The 26,433-nt window shown below is 45.0% G+C and overlaps 11 protein-coding genes across 11 annotated transcripts; 7 read left to right on the forward strand and 4 right to left on the reverse strand.

Annotated features, from left to right (window-relative positions):
- Window positions 1-141: 141 nt before the first annotated feature.
- TRUGW13939_09130 (uncharacterized protein) lies at window positions 142-1,992 on the reverse strand (the record flags this gene model as incomplete). The annotated part of the gene is made up of 6 exons (XM_035492255.1): window positions 142-431; window positions 509-710; window positions 764-1,202; window positions 1,255-1,387; window positions 1,435-1,548; window positions 1,602-1,992. 6 exons carry the CDS (start codon window positions 1,990-1,992, stop codon window positions 142-144), a joined length of 1,569 nt encoding a protein of 522 aa, XP_035348148.1.
- A 1,480-nt stretch (window positions 1,993-3,472) lies between these two features.
- On the reverse strand, window positions 3,473-7,015 carry TRUGW13939_09131 (uncharacterized protein; the record flags this gene model as incomplete). Its single annotated transcript, XM_035492256.1, has 2 exons — window positions 3,473-6,529; window positions 6,680-7,015. The coding sequence occupies 2 exons, from the start codon at window positions 7,013-7,015 to the stop codon at window positions 3,473-3,475; spliced, it is 3,393 nt and encodes a 1,130-aa protein (XP_035348149.1).
- A 2,495-nt stretch (window positions 7,016-9,510) lies between these two features.
- On the forward strand, window positions 9,511-10,609 carry TRUGW13939_09132 (uncharacterized protein; the record flags this gene model as incomplete). The annotated part of the gene is made up of 5 exons (XM_035492257.1): window positions 9,511-9,616; window positions 9,683-9,875; window positions 9,927-9,974; window positions 10,062-10,333; window positions 10,425-10,609. The coding sequence occupies 5 exons, from the start codon at window positions 9,511-9,513 to the stop codon at window positions 10,607-10,609; spliced, it is 804 nt and encodes a 267-aa protein (XP_035348150.1).
- A 759-nt stretch (window positions 10,610-11,368) lies between these two features.
- On the forward strand, window positions 11,369-12,292 carry TRUGW13939_09133 (uncharacterized protein; the record flags this gene model as incomplete). Its single annotated transcript, XM_035492258.1, has 1 exon — window positions 11,369-12,292. One exon carries the CDS (start codon window positions 11,369-11,371, stop codon window positions 12,290-12,292), a length of 924 nt encoding a protein of 307 aa, XP_035348151.1.
- A 670-nt stretch (window positions 12,293-12,962) lies between these two features.
- TRUGW13939_09134 (uncharacterized protein) lies at window positions 12,963-13,721 on the reverse strand (the record flags this gene model as incomplete). Its single annotated transcript, XM_035492259.1, has 1 exon — window positions 12,963-13,721. One exon carries the CDS (start codon window positions 13,719-13,721, stop codon window positions 12,963-12,965), a length of 759 nt encoding a protein of 252 aa, XP_035348152.1.
- A 662-nt stretch (window positions 13,722-14,383) lies between these two features.
- On the forward strand, window positions 14,384-15,409 carry TRUGW13939_09135 (uncharacterized protein; the record flags this gene model as incomplete). The annotated part of the gene is made up of 1 exon (XM_035492260.1): window positions 14,384-15,409. The coding sequence occupies one exon, from the start codon at window positions 14,384-14,386 to the stop codon at window positions 15,407-15,409; it is 1,026 nt and encodes a 341-aa protein (XP_035348153.1).
- A 397-nt stretch (window positions 15,410-15,806) lies between these two features.
- On the reverse strand, window positions 15,807-16,586 carry TRUGW13939_09136 (uncharacterized protein; the record flags this gene model as incomplete). The annotated part of the gene is made up of 1 exon (XM_035492261.1): window positions 15,807-16,586. The coding sequence occupies one exon, from the start codon at window positions 16,584-16,586 to the stop codon at window positions 15,807-15,809; it is 780 nt and encodes a 259-aa protein (XP_035348154.1).
- Window positions 16,587-17,241: 655 nt separating this feature from the next.
- TRUGW13939_09137 (uncharacterized protein) lies at window positions 17,242-18,631 on the forward strand (the record flags this gene model as incomplete). Its single annotated transcript, XM_035492262.1, has 5 exons — window positions 17,242-17,344; window positions 17,411-17,733; window positions 17,795-18,074; window positions 18,127-18,284; window positions 18,347-18,631. The coding sequence occupies 5 exons, from the start codon at window positions 17,242-17,244 to the stop codon at window positions 18,629-18,631; spliced, it is 1,149 nt and encodes a 382-aa protein (XP_035348155.1).
- A 525-nt stretch (window positions 18,632-19,156) lies between these two features.
- Window positions 19,157-19,732, forward strand: TRUGW13939_09138 (uncharacterized protein; the record flags this gene model as incomplete). The annotated part of the gene is made up of 1 exon (XM_035492263.1): window positions 19,157-19,732. One exon carries the CDS (start codon window positions 19,157-19,159, stop codon window positions 19,730-19,732), a length of 576 nt encoding a protein of 191 aa, XP_035348156.1.
- Window positions 19,733-21,492: 1,760 nt separating this feature from the next.
- On the forward strand, window positions 21,493-23,259 carry TRUGW13939_09139 (uncharacterized protein; the record flags this gene model as incomplete). Its single annotated transcript, XM_035492264.1, has 7 exons — window positions 21,493-21,885; window positions 21,936-22,052; window positions 22,104-22,475; window positions 22,529-22,640; window positions 22,689-22,811; window positions 22,864-23,052; window positions 23,102-23,259. 7 exons carry the CDS (start codon window positions 21,493-21,495, stop codon window positions 23,257-23,259), a joined length of 1,464 nt encoding a protein of 487 aa, XP_035348157.1.
- A 1,827-nt stretch (window positions 23,260-25,086) lies between these two features.
- TRUGW13939_09140 (uncharacterized protein) lies at window positions 25,087-25,821 on the forward strand (the record flags this gene model as incomplete). The annotated part of the gene is made up of 2 exons (XM_035492265.1): window positions 25,087-25,133; window positions 25,347-25,821. 2 exons carry the CDS (start codon window positions 25,087-25,089, stop codon window positions 25,819-25,821), a joined length of 522 nt encoding a protein of 173 aa, XP_035348158.1.
- Window positions 25,822-26,433: the final 612 nt, after the last annotated feature.

A 26,433-nucleotide genomic window follows, 5' to 3' on the forward strand; every position in this document is an offset into this window, starting at 1 on the left:
AACTACCGATTCGGGTATCATCAATTGATATTGGGTAGAAATATGTCTAGGTATCGATGATAGTAGCCATAATGCACAAAAGCAAAAGCAAACGCAATAACAATAACAATACTAAAATCATTAATCATTAATTCCTCAGCCTCAGTCCAAATGGGTCGCCGGCAAAGGCGGCTGTATAGCAAACACACTGATGCCCGCGATAGTCAACATGATACCGGTGGCCACAAACGGCAAGCCAAGCAACAAGCCGCCAACTCTCATTCCCAGCTCGAACGCGCCCATGAGAGCGGGCTCGTTGGCGAGCTTTCCGATCGCCTCGCCAATGGTCATCGCCGTGTACAGCATTCCGATATGACCCGGTTCGATGAATGGGGTCGCTAGGCTCAGAGCAGCGGGGACAAAGCCATGTCCTAGGGCAAAGATGGTCAATCCTGCAAGAAACCCGCATTAGTGAGTCATCATAAATTGTGTTTTCGTAGACGGAAATAAGAAAAGAGAGAAACCCTACCGGTGACCATGATGGACATAATCGGGGCTAGCCCAATCACAAAAGCCCCCAAAGCGAGACAAACAATGCTCGCACGAGAGATCCACTTGTCTTTTTGACCACCATTGAAATTGCGGCGCAGAAGCATCTCGCTTACCGCCGGGAGTATTGTACTCAATAGGATGAGGTTGACGACATTGCGGTACGTCAACCAGAAGCTTGCCTGCCAGAGTATAAGCATATGGTACAACATTTCAAAAATATGTGTGCACAAACCTGGGACATTCGCCAGCCATATCGTTGCGAAATGTAATTCTTGAAAAAGTCGGCTGATTGGTCATACAGTTGGCCAACTGACAACAGGGGTACCAGCAAAAGGAGCTGGCGCGAAGCTATCAGGAGTCTGAGGTCTTGCAGCCTCGAAACGATCTTTCTCGATCGTCTCCAGAAAGTGCTCTTCCGAACGTCAGAGTAAACCACCGGGTCATCTTCCTCCTCGGGTTCCTCTTCTTCCAGTCGGATGCTGTGTACAACTTCAGACATTTCCATGGTTTCTGGAAGAACCAGCCAGGTTGCCAACAGTGCCATGATAAAAGCAATCAATCCAAAGCGAGCCGGCCACCAGGGCTGCATGCCAGTCAATGCCTCGCTGGCTGGCGACAATATCATATCTGAGAGGAGAGCAACTCCATATAGCCGGAAAAACTTTGATGCTCTGGTCTAGTTAGATATTTTATCTTGTTGGCTCAGGCGGGAATGGTACTCACCGTTTTTCTTCCGGTGTTACATCAGACACCATGGCGAATATCATCGCATTCACAACCAGGTTCCCACCGCCTACGAGCTGGAATATCACCGACAGCCAGGTCAACCTTGTTGGGAAGACACGAGGCCAGAATACTAACACTGTTAGTAATGAATAAACAAACGTAGGGTACAGTGCATACATATAATCTGTGCCCAGATAGTGGCCATGGTCATTCCTGCCAGGGCAAGTGCTAGTATAGGGCGGCGGCCGTATCGGTCGGCGGCCATGCCGTAGAAAACACCGAATAAAATCCCTAGAACTATTAGACGATACAACATAAATATAAAGATAAAGTGTGACACTCACCAGGGCCCGTGTCAAACAGCTGTTGCCACTGGGTCAAGGTCGTCACCTCGTCTTGGACGGCCTGAACCTTGCAGTCTTCGCCCAACGACCCGGCTGTGCCATACTCGGCCATGCAAACTGAGTCCTCCCTCAGTTGAATAAAGGGCGCTCGTAACACAACATTTGCTGCCTGCACAAGAGCAAAGATGGCAAAGCATAGCCTCCATATGTGCTTGTTCCTCGCCCGCGATGCGGCCTCGATCTCTTCGGCCGTTTCCTCGTTCGGCGCGGGGGATGACAGCAGCGGTGTTCCCTGGTCGGGTAGAGAGTGGGTAGGAGACGGCATCTCTTGCGGCGTATGCGAGTCGACAGCGGCCGACGAAAATACTGAAGACACAGGGTCGCGCGCCATGTTGAGCATGAGCAACACTGCTGTGTTGAGGCGGTTTGGGTTGTCGGTATCGATAAGCCGGAAGCGCCGGGCGAGATCTGCCCAAGTGCCAGTCACTAAACCTCTTTGGGTGCTAGCTTCCGCCTATCGCGGGCCCCCATTAAAGCATGTGGAGTATTTTATAGTTTTCACTTTTTAGAGAACACGATAATAAGACTAGTATTAACGGGAAGAGGAATAAATTAAGAGTTGCATAATTATAGGAAAACGGAATACATACATAACATCGTGTGAGATTAAAGTTACCTGTCCCAATCTAGTTCATGCGGCTTGCCTCCCTGGGTGTGGTCAGAGGAGGCATCTTTCATTCAGCTATCCTCTAGGTGATATTTATACATGTAATATCCTATTTATATTAAAGTAAATTAATATCAGATATCAGATATAAAAAATTATTGTTTATAATAATGAATAACAAAAGTTCGTATAGCCTTCAATGCTTGGTGTATATATATATATATGTATATTGTTTATTTTCATTAAAAAGTATACAAAGCATAAGACCTCAAGCGCTCAAAAGGACGAATGACAGTGGAAAAACTATAGATCCCATTCATAATGATTTGACAGCTATAGAATATAGTCCACAAGGTTATCTTATAGAAGGTTGATTGTATGTAAACAAATAGCAAGAAATGTAATCCATAGAATTATAGGAGGCGATGGTGGAGGCTTGGATGTGGTGCTAGGATTATTTCTGTCCTCGCCTGTGGACCAGTAGCGACAAGGTATATGTATATCATCGCCCTGTTTTGTTCGCATCCTTTTTTGACAAGTATTGTCGTTCACATGCCATTCTGCGCTGTATTCCAACACTTTCTGAAACTGTAGTAGCATAACAATATGTGCAGAACCATTTGTGCTTTTTTTGCTACTAGCAACCTTTATTTTTAACTTTTAAATAAATCTTTTGTTCTGTAAAGGTGATCAAGATAAGGCAATAGGTTCAATAGCATATTATTGACGCCCACTGTCAATAGTCTCCAAATCACTCTTTTATAATTACCTGAGCTGATAGGAAACATGTATAGGTCTTAGTAGATAGAATTTAGGCGAGCCTAAGTCTCTTAGCAATCTGTTAAATGCAGTACTACTAAATGGAAAAGGATTATATATACAAATTTATTAATACATAATATAGCTAATCATTGAAAATATTACAACAAAAATCGAAATGTATTCTACGTATACCACCGTAGAATAAATTAGATAATAATCCTTGATTCAGTTTCGGAATTCCTCAAGTACTGGGAGGAGCGTCAGGTTGTATAATCCTTGCTTTCCCCCACCACCAGGCATGTGAAAGAAAGCGGTTCCAATCAAACTTAAATTATTAAGTTGCAATCAATGAGTTGTTCCCAAAAAGAAATGGCCTCGTCCAATCAGCTCTGCACATCTCCAGGGAGAAATCAATAATACCCTTATAGCTATTCTATATAGCTTATTGTAATGGTGCCCGGCCATGATTATCCTTTGGGTCAGGATTAACTCTGCCTGTTTCAAGTAAAAGCTTAATAATAACCTTGTTATTATTCTGTATAGCCCACCATAATGGGGTATAGCCCTGATTATCCTTTGGGTCAGGATCAACTTTGCCTGTTTCAAGTAGAAGCTTAACAATAGCTTTACGGCCATTCCGTGCAGCCCAGTATAATGGCGTCTGGCCATTATTATCCTTTAGGTCAGGATCAACTTTGCCTGTCTCAAGGAGAAGCCTAATGATAGCCTCATGGCCATACCACGAAGCCCACCATATTGGTGTCCGGCCATTATTATCCTTTGGGTCAGGATCAGCCCTGCCTATCTCAAGGAGGAGTTTAATGATAGCTTCATCGCCATTCCATGCAGCCCACCATAACGGTGTCTGGCCGTTATTATCTCTCAGGTTAGGATTAGCTCCGGCTGTCTCGAGGAGGAGCTTAACAACGTCCTCATGGCCTTTTTCTACGGCCGGAAATAGTAGGTTTTCACTAATCATATACTCTGAATGGACCTGGGTTGCATTTCTGTAAAGCAGGTGAACGATCGCCTTATGTCCACCAAAAATGGCATAAGACAGCGGCGTCCCATCAATTTCATCTGCCACATCAATCCGTGCACCTGCGTTAAGCAGTACCTTGACGACTGCCACGTTTCCATTCCAAGCTGCATACAGTAGAGGCGTTCGACGGTATCTGTCCACTGAATCGACTTGTGCTCCCTTCCTAAATGCTAGCTTGACGATACTCTTCAGGTAACTGCCAGTCCCCCTAATCAGTAGCTGAACAACTGGGGCAAACCCGTTTCTAGCAGCCCAAGATAGTGCAGACCGCCTATATGTGCCATCTTTAAGATTCAGGTCAATGTCATTCGATTCAAGAAGAATATTTACCACAATTCTGAATCCAAAATAGGATGCAACCATAAGGGTGGTAAAACTTTTGGGGAAATCTGTGTGTGTGCTTGTCCAATATATCCTGAACCAAGTCAAGCAACGGCTCGAAGTTGTATCGCATAGTCTCAGCAGTGATTGTATCACGGTGCCGTCCTTGATATGGGACTCATGAAAGTGAGTGACCCAGTTTTTGGCAGAGTAGTCGAGAAAGGTGTGACTGTCAATATATTCGGGTATAGCATCTTCACTAAGAGGATTGGTCTCAAATTCTGTGAAATTCAAGTGCCGGATGCAGATATCTGTAAGAATACGGTGAGACTCTTGTGGTTGTAGTGAGTGTTTCCATTTGAAATCTTCACGGACGCTACCAAGAGGACCCTGAACCAAGAATTCCTTCGCAGTTTGGTGAAGCAGGTATATTCTCGAGTCTATGACTGTCACAAAGAGACCACATAAATCTCGAACGTCCTCACGAAAACGCTCTTCCGATTTGAAGTCAAGGTCGCTGTAGGAGTGATGATTTTCTGTAAGAGTTAACGCTAAACTCATTTCTTTCAGAGTTAAGGGTCGAATTGCTGCAACAACAATCTGTAGTAGTTTTTTGGCTTGATCAGAATCACGACTCCTGGATAGAATCCTCTCATACGCTTCATCAACGGTATGTGGGAGGTGGGAGATCGCATCGACTATCCCGGCTTTGTCAATGTTAAAATTGTTCTCAATTAAATCTAGAGTTAGGTGAACCCATAGATATGTTCTGTTGGGAACATTAATAAGCTTTTGCAATAGAAGTTCTTGCTCCTCATGCTTAAGCTTCAATTTTGCACCAATCTCGCTGACTCTGACTTCAATGAAAATACCAATCTCTTGTGAAATTTTCTTCGACTCCACTTCACCCCCTCCGCTGAGGCGAATGATTGGAAATTCCGGAATCTCTAAAGGCTGGAAACCCCGTCGAATGTCGCCATAGGGCCGACTAGTAAGAAGGAATTTCAAATTGAAGTTTCTCTTCTTACCATATAGTTTGCACAACGATTTGATTAATTGAGATCTTCCACATTCTTCGCATTCGTCAATGGCATCGAGTACAACGATAATTTCACCGCCGGCATTTTCATCTTCTGCAATGCTAATAAAGGTGTTCCAGAGTTCATCAAATGAGCTGGTAAAGTTTTCTCCACTAACTTCGAATTGTTCAAGAATCGTTTCAGAGAGAAGAATACGTTTTTGCATAAAGAGTTGGTGTAGGATGCAGGAAAGAGCACTGACAATGATCCTCTGGTCATCAAAGTCGTCCTTGAAGAAGTAGCATATAGTCCTGGACTTATTAGCCACTAGGACATCATCTACTAGATATTTGGCAAGGACAGATTTCCCGCAACCCGGATCTGCGGATACCCAAAGTATTCTCGACGTACTGCTGTCTTTCCAGTCTCGGAAGAGCCTATGAGCTGTAAACCATCCACATGTCCCTTGGATCCGGTCTGGATTGCGTTCTTTTTGAGCGCGGTATGGGCATACATTGAGTTTCTTTAGAAGCTCGATTTCTTTGGCTTTCCGGGTTTGTTCCCTCCAGAGCTCCGTGTTTCTATCGAGGCTCTCTCCACGAAACCGGTTTGCACCGCGGGGAATGCTTGAGCCATTTTCCTCTGCAAAATCATGATTTACCAACCCCAACCGAGACACATCGGTTGAAGGAATCACGGATAATACCTGTTTCGCATATACTGCGGCAGCTCCTCCTGCATATGCTTGCCATCTTTTATTCTTATGCGAGTCGGCATAATCGCAGATCCCTCGGATGACGAGACATGGAAAAGTATTCATGAGGCCTGCTGCCTCCATCTCAAAGCAGAGAACTCCACCTAGCTCCGAGTTAACTTTGTCCCTTTCGGTAGCATCTCTCATGACTTGATTCCCGGATGCGATAGTGCCGTAGTGAACCATAAAATCCCGACCACGTGGATTCCGCTTTATGACCTTCTTCTGATCACAATTTACACATGTCTCTCCGGAAATGTGGTCATAGCTAGGTTCAAAAAGCACATCTGGCCCCACATCTTCTTGTGAGAATTCCGGCCACGTATTGAGTGTAGAAAAGCATTTCATGAATCTAGCTTCGAGCTAGCCACGATCAGCTTCCAGCTTTGCAATAGCGTTAAGCAATAATGTTGGTGGAGCATTTAGACACCCCGTCCTCAGAAATCCGCTCTCAGTTGTCTTCCCAAAGTCATATTGCACGACTCCACCATGCGATAGAGTCGGCCGACTGACCACCACATCTCCTAACCGAATATCAACATCTTGAGAGGGGACGCCACCTCCAACGCCAACCATCAAACCAAACTCGATCGATGGAAAAGTAGACATCATCCGGGTCGCGACCGCAGAAGCAGAGCTGGTGCCCGTTTGACCATATGGAAGACATGCGACAACCACATTATGTTCACCAATACGACCGAGAGTGTATATACTCGCATCGTTAACATGTCGATAGGAGTCTTTATGGATTTCATCTAGCATTCTTCGCGCAGCGGCGAGTTCGATGGGCAGCGCGCATATCCAACCGACGGTGTAATTCTCCGGCCGAGCTCGATATAGCTTTGACATCGCAAGGGAATCCATACAAGAAAGAAGGTCGATTGAAAGTCAAATCTAGCGGCTTGGGTTGTTTGGAAACATGGCGCCTTGTTGTCCAGATCACCCACAATTTGGTCAGCCTCGTGAAGTTGACGTGGGCGCTACCAGCCGTAACCTGGATAAGCTCGGACGGCAAAAGGCCGAACCATGCAGATATTCCACAGACACAGGCCACAGGCTTGCGACCCCCATAACGATATATGCAATCTAGCTAGCATCTCCTTTGAGTGTTTCCCGTACTCGAGAAATGTTATTAATATCATTTAGCCTGATTCTAGGCGTCGCTACTCTACTTTCGTATACATTACCGCATATAGTTTAGCGTGTTGCTTAACCAGCTTAAAGCGCTTCGCCTCCACAACCTCGTGTCACTCCCGTATAACTAACTAGTTATACATGCGCTAATGCCAGCTGGTGTTGGATAAATTTCTCGTCGCGATGTCTCTGCGTCGTTCTCATCGTAAGTCTAGGCATGGCTGTCTAACATGTAAGCGCCGAAGAATCAAGGTACCATCCCCTTCACTTCAGTGTCGCGTTCCGTTTTGTGGTGATGCTATATTCATTTCAACTCATATTCTCACACTAATTATCTAGTGTGACGAAGTACGACCTGTCTGTACACACTGCCAACACCGCCAGGAACCTTGTGATTATACCACTGAGGCTCCTTATATATGGAATGCCGATAAACCCGCCCAACGACCGGCTCACAATGCGGCCGAATCGAGTTTATCTCGCCCCTCAGATCAATCATTCAATCTTCTCGGCAGGCTTGGGGCCAATGATAGAACAGAAAGGCCCCCGCCAACCCTTAACATGAACCAGCTCGAGCTTCTTGTACAGTGGCAAACCCATACACACCAATACTTCGCACGGAGCGAGGAGATGAAACACTTCTGGCAGACCTTGATAGTTGAAGAAGCCCTGCGTACGCCATTTCTTATGCATGGCCTCTTTGGAATATCAGCTTTACACCTTGCTCTTACGCAAGAATCACCAAAAAGGGCATTCTGGCTTAATTTAGCCATGGCGCACAAGGGAGAAGCCCTCCAGGAGTTTGTTAAAAATCTCTTTAATATAAACCCACTCAATGCAAAAGCCATGTTTTGCTTGTCCGGCCTGATTGTTGGGTATGCCTTTGGCGCTGCCTTTACCGGGCTCTCCGATGCCGATCAGCCTAGTCTGGATGGGCTTATCGATATATTCTCCCTCTGTCGTGGTGTCCAGGGTATTGTGAGCACTGCATCTTCATTTCTGCAACAGAGTGACTTTGCACATGTCTTTTCGCTGCAACAATTTAGTGTCACTATCCCCAGTGATGCGGAAGCGTCCTTAGACAATCTCCATGCATTGAGCACATCATTTGGGGAGCAATCCGACTCTGACTTCAAATCTTACACCAAAAGCATCAACGCCTTGAAAATGCTTTCTGCACAGAGTTATTTCAAACCTAAGTCGATGACTCTAGCCAGCGGGTTTCCCATGAAGTCTCCGGCGTCCTACATTGAGCAATTAAAAAATAGAGAGCCTTTTTCATTGGTTATTCTGTCTCATTACTGTGCCTTCCTCCATCTCTCCCGCGAGAATTGGTTCTTGCAGTCCTGGGGAAGTTGTGTTCTCAAAGATGTGAACAGGCTACTTGAGCCTAACTGGAGACAATATATCCAATGGCCGATCCAACAGGTTCTCGGAAATGATGGGATTTAACGAAGATCCTCTTTTCTTGAATATTAGAGGGCTTCTTCGGAAAATTAAGCAGCCAATGTTACTCTACTATCAAAGATTAGTTATAGTAACTATGTTCTGGTGGGGCTTGATCTCATTTCCCACCCAACAAACTCGGTCCTATACAACTATGACTACATGTCTTGATCACCTCAGATCTACCCCTTTGTTTCAAAATCCAATGTATTTAAATGGCGAAACTATATCCGTCACTCTTTACTGCCAAGTTTCACATTATATTAACAGAGTCATAGCGACGATTTAGTCAAACCACGCCAATCCTCACTAGGGGCGATATACGGAACTTCGTAATGATAACCAAAACAGGTATATTTTCATAGTGCAGATCTTGCAGATCTTTACTTCTACAGATTAATTCAATTTGACGGCAGGGTTCCTCGGCCTATGCACCAATAGGGGCTAACGCTATTTAATCAACGAACTTTTAGGAACCGAATACGAGTACGAAAGCGTATAAACAAACTCGGCATATGAGACAAAATTCCTGGAAACAAAGATCAGCCCTCGGTCTGGACTAGTTATTAATTACTTGAATATAAGTGGATGGGCGTTGAACTGCGGGGATAGAAGAAACTTATTAAAAGGGCGCCTTGGAAGCCACACTTAATTTTGATCGCATTCGTTCAACATATTTAAATTGGTACACAAAATTTGAAGTCATCTGAAGGCTCTCTTCGCATTCTGCCATCAATTGATCACTCTCACGGTTTTAAAACAAAATGAAATCTGCTATTCTTTTGGCATATTTTGCCCTCCCCTGGGCCTTTGCCACCCCCCAGCATGCTATCGACTCTCCTCACTGGAAGCCCGCGGGTCCAAATGACTGTAAGTCGTAGTGCGCATAATTGCAACGTTGATATATTCTGTTTGCTAAAAAAAAGAAAATTATAGTTCGAGGACCTTGCCCTATGATGAATACCCTCGCAAACCACGGATATCTGCCTCATGACGGGAAAGGCCTCACCAAAGAGGTCGTAACAAATGCTTTGAAGTCGGGCCTTAACTTCAATACTTCTCTGGGAAACTTGATGTTTGAAATGGCCATAGTAGTTAATCCGGAGCCCAATGCTACATTTTTCACATTGTCTGTTCTTCCTCTCCCAAACTTTACGGTCAAACTGACTGGATAATAAAGGGATCAACTCAACCGCCACAACGTTCTAGAACATGATGCTAGCCTAAGGTGAGCTGCAAGCACTCTTTTATCCTTTCATTACTTAAAAGCAATTGGCTTGAGTTTATACTTCCTCAAATGCTGAAACATTTTTAGTCGCTCTGACGCCTACTTCGGAAACAACCATGTGTTCAACCAGACCATCTTCGATGAATCCCGCGCCTACTGGACTGCTCCCATTCTAGACGCTAAAATGCTTGCAAATAGCAAAATAGCTCGTCAAGTCAGCTCTAGAGCTTCCAACCCAAACTATACTTTTACAACTAAAACAGAGGCTTTCAGTGTGGGAGAGGTTTCTGCTCCCATCATTGTGTTCGGGGACATGGATACTGGGGTTGTCAATCGGTCTTTGGTTGAATACTTTTTTGGTGAGTGGAAGAGACATAAATTACCTTTTTTTCTCCTTTTCTTTTTTTCTCTTTCTATTTTTTGCATTATAGTCTAATTTATCTTCTGCAGAGAACGAGCGCCTACCTACCGAATTGGGCTGGACTAAAAAGGCAGATCCCATTAGTCTTGACAAGATCACTCAGATGTCACAGTTAATTACCAACGCAACGAGTCTTTTAACCGGTTCTGTTGACATCAAGGCGTTGAAAGTTAGAGACCTCCACTCTGGCTTTATTCCACACGGGGAGCACTAGGAAACTGAATCAACAAAGTGGAGGGACTGTCGACATCCTTGATACTCGAAATTGCTTCCCAGCTTTCTGATCCTATCTTGATAAAAGTTATGAAGAGATCAAAACTAAAGAGAGATTGGTACGAGTTTATCTTTATCTTTATTTTAGATAGGTATTATTATAGGCATTCCAGATGTCGTTCCTTCTCCTAATCTCCTTTTTTTTGCGGAGCTAGACAACGCTCCAGAGCCATAGATTCATAAACTGTTACTCAACACCATTCTCTTGCTATATCGATTACCTCGGGCATCACCTACCCGCTCCATCACACATGCTTAATAATAATGATATCCTTGATCACGCTTAGAACTTAATAGCTATTATTCAGCCTTATAAGAAATCATCCTAGCACCCAAAAAGGCACTTCTTTTGGCCGGATGTCTTGGAGATCTCACAGCAATCGTAAGCAGGAGTTCGGGGTTCCGCCCTGAACCCCGCGGGGCCGCAGTTCCTAGGGTCCCACCGCGCAGTTGGATGCCCTCGTTTCCCCCAAATCCGTCGACCATGGACCTTTAAAGCCACCTGTGATTATTAATCGTCTTATGGAGTAAGTTACGGGATGACGAATGCCGAAATTCTATAATCTATTTAAAGGATGAATGTTATCGAATAATAACTTGACCTACACGACCCAACCATCAGCCTTGCGCCGAACATTTTATTATCAACGATATATTGCATATCTTCTTTCTAGAAAGACCTACAATACAATACGTAATTATGTCTCCCAAGCAAGGACGCAAGATTGCCCTCGTCGGCGCCAGCGGCAATGTCGGCAGCCAGACTCTATCCGCCCTCCTCTCTCAGAATATTCACACCATCACGGTCATCCAGCGCCCCGAGTCCACCGCCGAATTTCCTCCCAAGGTTATACTCAATAAAGGCCCGCTGGATGACGAAGCCTTCCTTGCGGGAGCTCTCAACGGCCAAGATGTGCTTGTACTCCAACTGCCTCGTCCCGTTACAGATATCCGGCCAGGCCTCATCCGGGCCGCAGCGAAAGCCAACGTCAAGTATATTCTTCCCGTGGAGTTTGGAACCGACCCGGAAGCCAAGATCGTCGACGAGTTCGATCACCTGGCGCAGAAGCGCGAAACGCGGAAGCTGGTCGAGGACCTGGGCACCTCGAGCTGGATCGCTGTCGTGACGAATCCGTGGCTAGATCTTGGGCTTTCCGTAGGCGGCTGGGGGATCCGGGTTAAAGAGCGCAAGGCCGCACTATTTGAGGGTGGAAATACGAAGGTCAACACCTCGACTCTCAAACGATCTGGCGAGGCGACAGCTGAGCTACTCAGTCTCCCAGAGACCGAGCTAGTCAAGTTCCGCAATCGCGCTTTCTTTATCTCGTCCTTCTACGTATCGCAGCAGGAGATTTTCGAGAGTGTCCTACGGGCAACGAAGACTACTGAAAAGGACTGGGACGTCACAACGCCTACCGTCAATGATGTGACTAAAGAGTCCGATGAGGCGCTGAAGGCGGGTAACTTTATGAAAAGCTTCCTGGATAAGTACTACATGACACACTTACGGGAGGGATTCGGCGGTGACTATAACGACAAGGTAGACTCGAAGAACTTGCGGCTTCCGGAAGAGGACTTCGACAAGGTGGTTGCGGAGACTCTAAAGTCTGCTGGACTTGCTTGAGTGAAGTCTCCTCGCTTTCTATAATATCTTCCTCATAAATTTTAAATTTTTAAAATTTATAGTTTAAAAGGAAATTCTAGTTAGAAATAATCAAGTAAATATTTATATAGTATAAGGAGCTTTGCTCTTGGAAGAGTTTTGCAACTGCGGTCAGATTACAGTCTGCTTACAAGCTTAACACCGTACGACGTTGGCTGCTATGGCCAATAGGGCCACAAGCTTTAAGAATAACATACGGGAAAGGGTGACCTCTAATCATTATGAATCACAGAATGCTCTTTCTCGGCTTGCTAATAATCTTCAAAATCTTATCTCTGGCCAAATCTCCTTCACCATGCGAAACTATGAGGATGTCAATGTTGTTACGGGACTGCTATTTATCATGTACATAAATCTCTTGTGAGCCATGTTATTTGGCAGTTATGCAGTAACTTCCAATCTACAGATAGTCAACTGGTGACTTGGCTGTAAGTCGCTTCTTAAAATTAACTGCGCAACTTAACTGCGTAACTGTGGCAATCTCTGTTTGGAATGCTTTCTTCAAAAATTCTAATTTGAGATCCCGGTGAAAAGGTAACTTTTCATAAGACGAATTCTAGGTTCACACAAGAGGCAACTGTCAACTAACTACCTATGTTTCAAAAAAATTCAATATATTCGTAGTGTATCGTTAATGAGTTAAAATACGGCCTAAGAAAGACATGCCAATATATTCTCTCACAAATCGGGGCGGAAGAATACGAGACAAGTATTCTGGCCAGTCAGGCATTGGCTTTAAGTATTTTAAAGCTTGTATGTACTCCCGGTGCTCAGGGTACCAGCCGGCATATTCCCAGTCGATGATGCCCGTGACCCGGCCTTCATCAACAAGAATATTCCGTGGGGCAAAGTCAGAATGAGTAAAAACAATTTCGTGGTCATCAGTAAGCGCAAATTTGGCATAATGCCGTAGTATATCTGGTGCTGCCTTGACAATATCTCCCAGGATAAAATCATTGAACTCTTGCTCAGAGTCAAATGGGCCGCCTTCAATGGATGCGATCTGTCCAATTACAGCCTTGCCACGCTCAACGGCTCCGATATAATCACCTTTTAAATTGCGAAGTTGATTGATATAAGAATGAAGCTCGTCGGCAATGGAAAGCTTTTGTTTAGTGTCTAAAGTGGCCCATGCCTCATCAAACCGCCTACCAGGTACGTAGTCCATCACAATAGCCACGACCTGGCCATCTTTCCAGCGGATGCCATGGACTTTGGGCACAGGGATGGTTGTATTTGCTGCAATGAAACGAAGAGTTTGGGCTTCGTGGGAACGGAGGCGGCCTGACTTTATAACGAGGTTGTTGTCAACGCGGACGACGGTGCGACCGAATAATGAGTGAAGTACTGTTCCATCTTGGGTTGCCTCTTTATTGTTGGATGTACTCATTTTGTAAGATGGAGGATGGGAGTCTTGCTGATTTGAAGCTGTGCGGGGTGGCTTTCAAAAATGTTGCTGCCTGGTTTGCAAGGCCGCAAACAAGTGGATACCTTGGAGACCAGCCCCACCTCTGCTACGCCACAGGCCCACATTGACTGTGGCTGGAGCTCGGGGTACGTAATCTCCGTCGTGGCGCTTTGTCGGCTCCGAAATCCACGCTCGGGGCCGAGGGCGACCGCCACTCTTTCTCTCCCCGTGACTCACCTAGAAAGCTTCACGACACCGAACTGACGCGTCTTCAAGGGCCTAAATGTCTCTTGCACAGGCCTGTGTGACAGGGCCTGGCGCTCAATGGTCAGACTGCGCCAGAACCGCCGCGAAGCTTCCAGCGTTGGAGCAATGGTATCTAATCTATCCGCCGCTTACTAGGCTTCTTTAAGCAATTATCGCCACTATGGTTACTCAAGGCAGACAGCTGCCTAATCTCGGGTTTATCAATCATCAGATCCTCGGAGAAGCAGAACGAAGTCCGAGTTTGATTTATTTAAAGAGGACTACGTCTCCATCTCTTGGGCTCTGGTTTCGTCATTCTCGCATACACCTGCTATCACCCCCCTAAACACCGAACAATATTTCACTTTACTACAATCCAATACAAGTCTACGTTCAACATGACTATGCCCCCTCAAGCCCCACCATTTCTCGGGATCATGGGCTTCCCCCCAGGTTTTGAAGAGGGTCCATTTGGTGGCCCAGGAAGACACCATGGCGGGGGTCGAGGTGGACATCCCTGTCGAGGAAGACACCATCCGGGCTTTGGGCCACGAGACTTTGAAGAACCCCTTTCCCATGGACATGGTCGTGGCGGCATGTTTGGGTCCCGCGGCCATCATCACGGACCCCATGGCCACCACGGCCACCATCGTGGCATGCATCGAGGTCGCGGCGGTCGAGGCGGCCGTGGCGGCATGCCAGGATCATTCGATTTCTCCTTTCTCCAAAACTTTGCCGCTGAAATGGACCCTGCCAACGCCTGGTTCGGACCTCGAGATGGGAGAGGACGCCATCAGAGTGACAACCCCGTTGACTTTGTGCCCCGCGCCGACGTCTTCAACGCACCCACCGAATACGTCGTCCATGTATCTCTTCCCGGTGCAAACAAAGCAGATGTCAGCGTTGACTATGATCCCGAAGAATCTACCCTTCGTCTCTCGGGTGTAATCCATCGTCCCGAGTTCACCGAAGAGCTTCACAGGGCCATGGTGATTGAAGAACGACACTACGAAGTTGGAGTTTTTGAGCGCAACATCCCGCTAGGTACTCGTGAGGCACCTGCATCTGTCGACAACGAAAATATCTCGGCCAAATTTGTGGATGGGATACTCGTTGTACGCCTGCCAAAGAACCAAAACAACCCCGCCCAGTTCCACAAGAAGGTTTACATCGAGGGCGACGGTAGTGATAATGTCGAGAAAGAGACAGAACCAGAGACAAGCTATGTGAATGAGAAACATGCTTCAGTACTGGAAGTCGCGGATGAGACCGATACCATGCACCTCGATACCGACACTGAGCCGGGAGATTTGCTCAAGGAAGTTGAAGAGCATTCCTCATATACTCCGTCCCATGACTCCGAAGAGGAGGATCTATATGATATCGTCAAGTCAAAGGAGAATATCAAGGTCAATGTTGAATAGACATGGATGAGAGAGAACAAAGGCAATTTAGGAGGATTTTTAATAGGGATTGGAGTTTTTTGGACGTTTGGCAATCACGACTTGATAGGGACTATAGTTAAAAATTAGTTAGTAGAGCATGCAATACAAGAGGTTGCTACTCAATTCTTTTCCTTCACATAACTGAAATTCGTAGTGAGTAAACAAATTGTTAATCTTCCGAAGTCACGCTGGCCATAGACCTTACAAAAGAGGAAATTCGAGGTCGTGAATGGGTTTTCACCCCAATATCATTGATATCTACAACGTAAAGAAAAACACCACTTGAATAATAAGTTTATATTAGTAACAATATAAGCCTTCCACTTACAACAGTACCCAGGGTAATTCAACAATCCTCTCTATGACATTTAGTTTACTACTGAGCCGTCCAGCCACCATCGACGGCAATTGCCGCTCCAGTCATAAATGACGCATCATCGCTAGCCATAAACAAGACACATTTTGCGATTTCCACCGGTTTACCCATTCGGCCCAGGGGCGTGCGACTAATCATAGCTTGGTTGAACTCGTCTGGTTGTTTGAGAACCAGGGGCGTTGCTATGATTCCCGGGTGGATCGCGTTGGCTCGAATATTATGAGGAGCGTAAGTGACGGCAGCATTTCGGGTCAGGTGTGTTACAGCTGCTTTGGCTGCGTGGTATGCTGCACAGCCAGAGACAGCCACCAAGCCCCAGACCGAAGAGATGTTGACAATAGAGCCGCCTCGTTCTTTCATCAATGGGATTATCGCACGCATACCGAGCATAACACCGTCTAGATCAACCGCCATGGTTCGGCGCCAGCTGCTCAAGTCGACCTCATCCAGGGGAGCGTAGTCCATGATTCCAGCAGAGTTCACCAAGCAATCAGCACCTTCTTTTGTCGAAAGTTCGGTCACGAGGCTATTCCAGTCCTCCTCAAGCCGAACATCATGTTTTCGGTAGTGAATATTGGATTCCTCGAATGGCATGGGGCATGAGATGTCCAGGGCTATTACTGTTGCTCCTTCGGTGGCAAAGCATAGTGATACCTCGCGGCCTATGCCAGACCCTGCGCCTGTTACTACCACTGTCTTTCCATCAAAGCGTGCCATTTTATGTTTTCGTAGCTCCAAAAATGTTAAATATGAGGTTTCCGATTTGGCCTGAGTGAACATGACTTGTCCCTCAACGTTTTATACCCAATGTTTGACTGTGGAATTGGGCACCAACTACTACATACTTGCATGTAATAGGTCGTAACAGTACATGTTTACATGCAATACCCCGAAATAATATCCAATAAAAGTATTAACACCTCACTATTACGTCCTTAATTTAATATAAACCGATATCTTAATTTAACATGTAGCGTTTGAATGCAACGAGAATAGTGATATGTGCTTAATACACATTTAGTTATCATATTGCTACTTTCATTGCTTCGTATGGACAACATTTGGATACTCCCCGCAGGCCCGCAACCCGAGGATACGCCCCGCTATCAGCCCGAACATAGGGTTTTCGCGGGTATTTCCCTAAACAGACTAGCGTCATTCATCCAATTGCCTACGGTTTATCTCCGTCTTCAAATTTCTAATCAACATGTATTATTTCTTCGTGTAAAATATTACTTAACCCCCCCCGTACAAGAAGGAGAAATGGCTTTAACGGACGTAAATTACTATCCCCGAATCCAGGCGAACTCTATAAAGCTTGCGATGACCCTAGTATCGAATTCTATCTTCCAAGAATATTGAATTTCTTGAACTATCAATTGATAAAATCAAGTTTCTACCTTTCACATCAACGTTTATTCAATTATCCACAACAATGGCACACGCACCCCCAGCTCCTAAAAGCCTCTTGGGTAGACATCGTCTACTGGCACCCAACGCTTCTGTTCGCATTAGCCCATTGTGCCTTGGCGGAATGAGTATGTATATCAACCTTTCTATCCGATTTCCCTGAAAAATGAAAGGCTTACAAATGTACTTTGAAGGTCTTGGTGATAGATGGAAAGCGGGATTGGGAGATTTTAACAAGGAAGGTGCATTTGAGCTCCTCGACGCTTTTTATGACCTGGGCGGCAATTTCATTGACACAGCCAATGCCTACCACGGTGGCCAGAGTGAAGAATGGATTGGAGAGTGGCTTCAAAAGACAGGACGCAGGGATGAAATGATCATCTCAACCAAGTATACCATGGGTTACAAGCTCGGACAACCAGTGCAGCAAAGCAATTTTGGTGGATCTGGTACGAAGAGCATGCATATAGCTATCCAGGACAGTTTGAAGCGACTTCAGACTACCTATGTTGATCTTGTAAGAAGAAAAGACCCTTTATAATTCGTCATTGGTTCATTACTGACAAAAGTGATACTAGTATTTCGTACATAACTGGGATTATGCCACCAGCATCCCCGAGTTGATGCAGTCCCTAAACACTCTTGTCCAGCAAGGCAGGGCTCTTTATCTCGGCATCAGTGATACTCCAGCCTGGATTGTTACCAAGGCCAATGCATATGCCCGGCAACATGGCTTACGTCCTTTCTCGGTTTATCAGGGTCGCTTCGGCGCTCATGCACGAGACTTGGAGCGTGAAGTAATCCCCATGTGCCTCGATGAAGGCATGGCCATTCATGTTTGGGGTGTTTTGGCTAATGGTATGTAAAATACAGTAATGATCTATGCCCACTATGTTAACGATATTTGCAGGATTTTTCCAACCACCGGGTTCCACCAAAGAAGATGGACGTAACACTGCTTTCATTAAGAATGGCAGAGAGGCCCAGGTGTCTGAAACCTTGGACCGCGTGGCAAAACGCCTTAGAGTTCCTCTTACTTCGGTTGCTCTTGCATATGCATTACACAAGGTAAGTATCCATGTCCTTTATCTAGTGGACGTATACCTAATACTAAAACTCTCTCCAAATAGGCCCCCTACATGATCCCAATCGTTGGCGGTCGCAAGGTCACCAATCTCAAGACCAACATTAAAGCGCTCGGTTTGGAGCTTAGTTCGGAAGATATTGCAGAAATCGAGACTGGCTACGCATTTGACCTGGGATTTCCTCACAACTTCATTAACATGGAAGGCAAACCTCCTACAGGCCCTCAAGATGCGACTATTCTTAAACAGCTCGGATACTTTGATTACGTTCAACCACCTCATCCTATCAAACCGCACAAAGATCAGTTGGATGCGCAGTGGAAGCCTTGATTCGCGAAACCTTCATCTACGGAAGTCTGTGGTGAACTCCAGCAAGCGTTTTCCTTTCTAGTTCAATAAATACCAGTTGACTCGTTGTATATCACGGGTAGGATAACAAATGATTGTATGCCCATCGCAGCTCTTCCTAGTTGTTCAACTCATGAAACAATTGTTTTTCCACCAGTTAACCATTCTAATTGCATGTGTATATTTTCGATCGTGTAGTAGTTAATTACATGTATTCCACTCTAAATCTATTGATGTTCTATTTTTTTGGTGGAAATCTCTAGGTAAATATGCAAATCTTAGAATAATTTTATCATCAGACTATGAATAAACTAGAGGTTCTAATTCCATTATAAAGATAGATTTTTGTTGGAGCTGCTGCGATTGACCCACATCATGTGGGCTGGCCAACCCGAGAGAAGGACGAATTAGCGTCGGTACAAGCCGAGGTTCAACGACTTAAAATTGACATGACTTCACGTTCTTTATTCTTTACCCCATGTATGAAACATTGTCCAATAACGAAAAATGAAGACATCATCGGCCTTGCTGTTCCTCGCTGGCATTTTTGCCACGCCATCCTACGGAACTACTTGTCCAATTCTCTCCACGCCTAGCTATGGGGTCAAAGACGCCATTTTCACAGCTTGCTCCAACACGACGATTGAGGCGCCAGCCAGTCTTGTTTACAAAATCCTCACCGACTACGACACATACCATGAATGGAATACATTTGTTGTTGATGTCGAACTCCTAACCTCGCCGCCCTACCAGGTGGGCTCCCGCATGCATTTCACCGAGGCCCAGCTTCTACCCTTGTTCAATACTACGAGCAACGAAATCATAACTTCTTTGGACCCGGAAAATACAACTGCAGTTTGGCGCTTTGACAGCCCAACGCCAGCGCTGATCCTCGCCGAGCATGTCTCGCAAGTCGTCTCTCTAGGAGACAACCGATCGTGGTACAACAGCTGGGAAACGTATTATAAATCGGCCAGCATTCTGGTGGAGACGACACTTGGGGAGAAGCTGATTTCTGCTTTTGAAATACAAGGCGAAGATCTGAAGAAACGCGCCGAAAGTCTAGCACAGGATAGCAATTGATTAAAATTGACTTACTCTCCAATACTGTGTTTTTGTTTTTTGCAACATTGAATGATTCATACTTCCAGAAGTTTTATTATGAAATTTGAAGCTTAGGCTTCTATTATTTTTAACTTTTGTATTTAGAAACCATTAAAATTTATATTAATATATAGGTTTTGAGCGGAAGTCTGGAGCTCTTGTATATAACTTGGATTTAATCAATATATAAAGATGGCTCTTCAAATTATGGCTGATTCCATGCAAATTTCTCAGCTAGATGCATCAAAGGTTTTCTTAGTAGTTGCCATGCTATCTCGATATGGATGGCCCCAGATAGTGTCATTCACCGTTTCTTTTCTCTCTCTCTCTCTCTCTCTCTCTGTTGGTTTGTGGATCTATGGAGATTGCGGAAATTAATGTTATGCCCAGCCCTAGTACCAGTATTGGGCACAGAAATCTCGCGTTTAAAAGTTTGCACAACTATCTTCTCGCTGCTGTTCAAGCAATATTATTCTCCAATATTTCTATCAACATATTCTCTATTATTGTCTATCTCATAGGAACAGCCTGCAATGTGAGGGCTAGATCAGAGTCGCCTGTTTAGGCAATTTCGATACCAACCCGTTGCCCCGGCCGGTGAAGATGAAGTCGGTGAAATATCAGATTCCTCGTTCACGAACTCACCCTCTATTAATGAACATAAAGATACCAAGTACGACAGCGCCCGCGTCAAACTAATTCATTTTTCCATATCATCTATTTGTCTTTTTGCTTCCGTTTCATTCTTTCTTTGAATTCATTCTTATGATAATTGACAAGGTCAATAGGTCCAGCATTGGAGGCTGTCGAGTTTAAATGGGTGACTTATAACGACGTCTTCCAACCGGATGAATACAGCGGCTACCCCTCCGCCGGTTCAGAGAAAGCATGGGCCGAATTATGGGATTGTAATTTCGAAGCCTCCCAATGGACTTTGACGGGGTACTAATGTGTACAGTTGGCGCCTTCAGTGTACCGCAGGAATTTCTCAGTGGCTTGAACAAATCCTCCACAACAGGAGATTACAGATTAGTTGATTCAGAACCGGATTCAGGTGTCGACCGTCTCCTAGAGGGCACACATCAGGTTCATTGCTTGGTAAGCTGCGACGGTGTTAATATTGAGAACAATATTCTACCGAGATCTATATGGCAGAATCTTGTGAGGCAGTTTATCTATCGACATCATTGGGACTATAGCCAACTCCCGTCTTTCAGTGGCGGAAATAAAACACGGCGACACCATGTAGATCATTGCATCGAGACATTGAGAAATGTTCTCACTTGCCTGAGTGATGTGACCGTATATGTCTTGGTAGAATCCGACGAAAGTGGCAAGGTTGAGACTAGAGGACTTCCACACAGGTGTCGCAAGTATCACCAGATGGTTGACTGGGTAAATTCGAATTCTGTTTTTGATACTGCCGAATAGTCAAGTACATTCAAATGTTAAATATTCGTTGGGGGTTGGTTCGATTATGGGAACCTCACAAGCATCAATTGATGAGGTTAAACTAGGCCTCGACATATATAAATAACCATCGTAAAATACTCCAATATGAACTTCAATAAAAACGCAAGTGGAAATAATTATGGTAAATTTTGTAAGACTCCAGGCAGCCAAAATGCAATGGTTTAAGCCGAGCACGTGCTCGCGCTGCCTCGAGATGAAAAATCCGCAATGCGCCTGCCTGTTCGCTCGTCTTCATCTTTAAACATTGAATCCTCAAAAGCGCAGGAATGGCCTTCAACGTCCTTACCACAAATGCGACCGAACTCCAGCGGTTGTTACAAGAAAACAAAATCACGAGCGTCCAGATTGTGCACGAATATATCGCGCAGATTGATCGTCATGAGCCTGCTCTCAATGCGTTGATCTCGGCGGCCAAGCGGGATAACGTTCTCGCAATTGCCAGATCTCTAGACCAGGAGCGTCAAAAAGGTAAACTCAGGGGACCATTTCATGGAATTCCGATTATTTTGAAGGACAGCTTTGTCACCGCGTCGGATCTTGGTATGAGCACAACGGTTGGATCGCGCGCGTTCATCGGATCCAAGGCGTCGAAGAATGGAGTCATCACTCAGCAGTTAATTGACGGTGGCCTGATCATCCTGGGAAAGGGTAACATGACTGTGAGTAAGATTACTTTTTAATCTCATTATATCCGATTGACAGTTACTAGGAATTTGCTGGCATGAAAATGACCACGATGATGCCGGGTTGGTCTGCGCATGGCGGCCAGACGCTGTCACCCTACGTCGGCAAGTTGGAGGAGAATGAAAAATTGCTTGGTCACTCAGTGAGACTGACCATTAAAATCCTATATCAAATCTTTACTGATATATAACAGGCTCCTGGAGGTTCATCTACTGGTTCGGCGGTAGCTGTAGCTGCCGGCTTCAGTCCGCTTGCCATGGCTACAGAGACAATTGGTTCCATCGTAACTCCTTCAACCCGCGCAGCTTTGTACGCGCTCAAGCCTACTACCGGGATTCAAGATGTTACTGGACTGCATACCATGACAGATTTCTTTGATAGCGCAGGCCCTATGGCAAAATCCGCGGAAGACGTACGCGTGCTTTCTGAGATTTTACTCGATCGGACATTTAACTTCTCTCCATCGGGCTCCTGGGAAGGCCTTTCCATAGGCTTTCTGGATCCGAAGGTATGGACCATGGCATCTGATTTTTGTACGCAATTTGAAGGAACAGCAGAGCAAATGGTATGCCATGTCTATTTCACCAGGTATCCAAAGTAATTGACAAATATTTTTAGGTAGATGAGTACGAAGATACAGTTTCTAGCCTGAAAAGCCATGGTTGTTCTTTAAAGTACCCAATTGATCTTAAGGATGTTTCAACACTGTCGGATATACTACCTATCGCATGTAAGTCACATCATCTAACAAGTGGCAAATTCACTAACAGCTTATTAGATTGGGACTTCAAAAATGTTTGTATCCCTAGATTCATCAAGGCGTTTGACGAATGCCCTGTGAGTAGCGTTGCGGATATTGTCAAGTACAACAGAGACAATTCCAAAACAGCGCTGCCTGCTCGTAAGTTAAAGCCAGGAACTGCCCCCCACTTGAGCCTTCTAACCGACAACAGCATTCACGGAGCAAAATGATTTAGAGGGGGCAATGAACAGCAATGACGAAAAGGAGAAAATAGATGCTTTAAAACTGGATCTTCGTAATGCTGCAAAAGATATTCTCGACGATGCGTTTGATAAGGAAAAAATCAACATCATTGCTGCTCCCGGAGACTCGCCGCTGTGCGTTCATGCTGCCGCTGCAGGTAAATTGCTCATTGGTGTTGTCCAATCCTTGGTTACTGACAAACTCAGGATACCCTGTAGCCACGGTCCCGATAGGGCAACTTCGATATAATAATCGGCCGTTCGGTTTATGTCTCTTAGCAAAGGCCAATGAGGAGGAAACTCTTTTGCGGTTTATGAATGCTTACGAGAGAGTTGGTAAGCCTCGCCCGGTGCCGAACATTTGAAGACACATAAAATCTTTTGCGCCGCTATCAATGATCAATTTCGTTTGGCTTCAATGTTTCAATGTTTATTCAGAATAACGTCAACCATAACAAACATATATATCTCAATTACTCCAATGCCAATCTGCTAAACACATATTTAGAACACTGTTAATGGATTGGATACATTATCAAATGTCTATCAGATCCTTTTCTAACAATATAGGTTCTATATAGAAAAGATGTTATTGGGCGTTTGTGTTGGGCTGTGTTGTAGTCGACCGGTAACCCACAAGTCAAAGTCTTAGAGGGGGGAATTTTATTAATATCTTCGGGCATACAGCCATTATCTTGCAGAATTCCATTTGCCTCGCAGCGGGTGAAATATTGATCGGTGATATGCCCTTCCCGTCATTTGACAACCCGTATGATCCGGGTGGGCTGGCATTTCTGGCCGTCGCCTCAGCCTAGAGACTACAAAGTAAAATATACAGCGTAATCTATGCTACCGGCAGCAAATCTCCAACTTCAACCGCCCATCAGGAAGGGTTAGGCAATAGCGACACCCCCATGACAACACATAGTCTACCGCCTATTGAGGCGTTAGAAAGCGTTTCGACGAAAATTTCCCATCATATCGACACATAGAACCAGCCTTTAATGATTTAAGCTTCAGTTCCTCTCGCCACCCCAAAGAGGGCTGGTTGCTTCTTCGATACTAGGCTTTAAATCACATAATTTATCGCCCATGCGTTCTATACGTGGTAGCATGTTCGGACAGGGAAGAATTCTTCGGCATATTTATCAAATTGTGCCACTTGTCTTGATGGGTGCTGAGGCTACGTTATCGTTTCCTCTCATATGTTGATGGAACGCAATCGACATACTTGGGCCACTCTTCAGTTAGAAATCGCGTTTGACTTTTCTTTTCTTCTTTCCTTCTACGTATTTGTTAAATCTCACGCCCGACAAGATAGGTAGGATCTGGGATCCTGACCAGTGAGCTTCTTCTCACGATTGTATGGAACCTCATTCCTAGATGATTTAGTTCTTGATTCTACACAGCTGCTGGATTCTATCGAGATGCCAGTACAAGCACTGAAGTCGTGACATGTGTTTTACCAAATATTCGCCAGAAGAGAAGACTCCTTAGCTATGAGAGCAGTTAGTAATTAAATTGCGCACTCAATGTATGAATAGGTTGATAAATGATCTTGGATCATAAACCGCCAAGATAGAACCGCCTTTAGATTTGTCCACCTCTATCTACTCCGTACTCCGCCCCGCATTTTTTTTTCCTACGTAACAGAGAAATGTTCTTAACATATTCGTAGTAATAAGTAGGGATTTACTTGCGCCACTCCCAACTTTGCTAGACAGAGTCAGAACCTAGATAAACCTGCAAGGCGACTCGGTACGTGGTCGGATCGGCACAATAAGTGTCAAACTGGAATAAGACTACCATTTACATCAATTCCCATAAGGGTTCCCTTTTTGGCATGGTAAAAAAAGGCCGACATTAAGTTTCTTGAAGGGGTTTAGCACCATTGGAAACTCTGCGCCTCCAGATAGATTCTCATGTACACATAACAGCAGCAGCAGAGTATTTCTATTATTTATAAACACATACTTCAAAAAATGTTTTTTTTTTTTTTTTTCATGAGTAGATGGCTCTAGCAAGGTAAAAAATGGCGCTAGTAAATCCGTCTAATTATGTTGGCTTCGTAATAGGCTTAACGCTTCGTATTCATGACTAGCCTATCTTTGCTCAGTCGTGAACTCTTCATCGCCTCCTATTATTATTATTAAGTAATATTCTCAACATTACGTTGATCTTGCTACGCGGACATGTCTTCTACCTATGGCCCGATCACCAGTGCGGGCACTGTTACATCGTATCTTCCCTTGACAAACAGCGAGGTCTGCGCCAGCCCAGTGTTCTTCCCTATATCTTCAGGCGGGCGGCAACTTCTTTCTGAACGCCCCGCAGTCCTATGACGGAAGCCCAGCATGCAACCCGCCAGAGATATCTCCATGGTGGTACCAGAACCTGGATACTGCGGCGCCGACAGCGACATTGTTGGGGGGATATGATTTCTATTGCCCAGAAGCGTACACTACTGTGTTTTCCTGGGTTACTTGTGCGAGTCTTCTATTCCTACTGGAACCATCACCATTGTGCAGGCCGCTGAGACATGGGATGTTTACACAACAACAACCACGTCTTTATCGACGCCTACAGTGATATGGGGGGTGCAAGTGAACGGTTTTAGGATCCAACCACCCAAAACAAGTGCCGCTACTACAACTTCGGGAGGGGATGGCGGTGTATCCCCGTCTACACAAACTGGTGATGGTTCTGGGGCCACGTCTTCAAGTAGTACCTCTACGTCAGAATCATCGAAATCATCCTCCTCCGACTTGTCCACGGGTTCTATCGTTGGGATCGTCATGGGCACAGTAAGTGCGGTGGCTGCTGTCCTGGGACTATTGTTCCGGGTATACACGTATAAGAAGACGCAGAAGCGGCAGCAGCAGCAGCAATTAGCTCAGGAGGGTACCCAATCTATAAAAGAGACGTAACGAGGTTGTGCAACGACTGTGGTTCAGTTACCAGCACTGAATTTTGCACGAAATGTGGTGTGCGTCAACTGTAACAGTCTGATAGTACAATTGAGATGGATGTTAAGTATTGCTCTTAGGTTTATTATTGGCCTTTTGCAGTTCTTTGTAGGTATTGTGTTTTCATATTCATTTTGTGGCAGCGGCTATACCCCTGGAGGTACAAAGTTCTTTGTGATTTATTATTTTATGTAGAGAGTTTAACTTGATTTTTACAACCAACTGCTGACCTACCATTATCTCCACGGAGTTCAACTTGGCACATTTCTGCGGTTCTAAAAATGCCGCACTTTGAATTATTATCTTGGAGAAACACACCTCTAAATCCCCTGCAGGCATATACATGTAACATTGTACAAGGCGACTCATGTGCATAGCAGTTTATGGCTGCATCAATTGACATATTTAGCTAGCCATGGAATCCTAGTAGGGATGTTATATGGATAATATACTTGAGAAGAAAAATTCTAAAATACTAGCAGTAAATGTATATATATATTAAATTAAGTGAGGTCTAGAGCCCTAGAATGGAGCATGTCAGTGGGGAGCGGCCGGCAATGGCCTGAGGATGTA

The sequence above is a fragment of the Talaromyces rugulosus genome, chromosome V (assembly GCF_013368755.1).
Source record: "Talaromyces rugulosus chromosome V, complete sequence".
Lineage (NCBI taxonomy): Eukaryota > Fungi > Ascomycota > Eurotiomycetes > Eurotiales > Trichocomaceae > Talaromyces > Talaromyces rugulosus.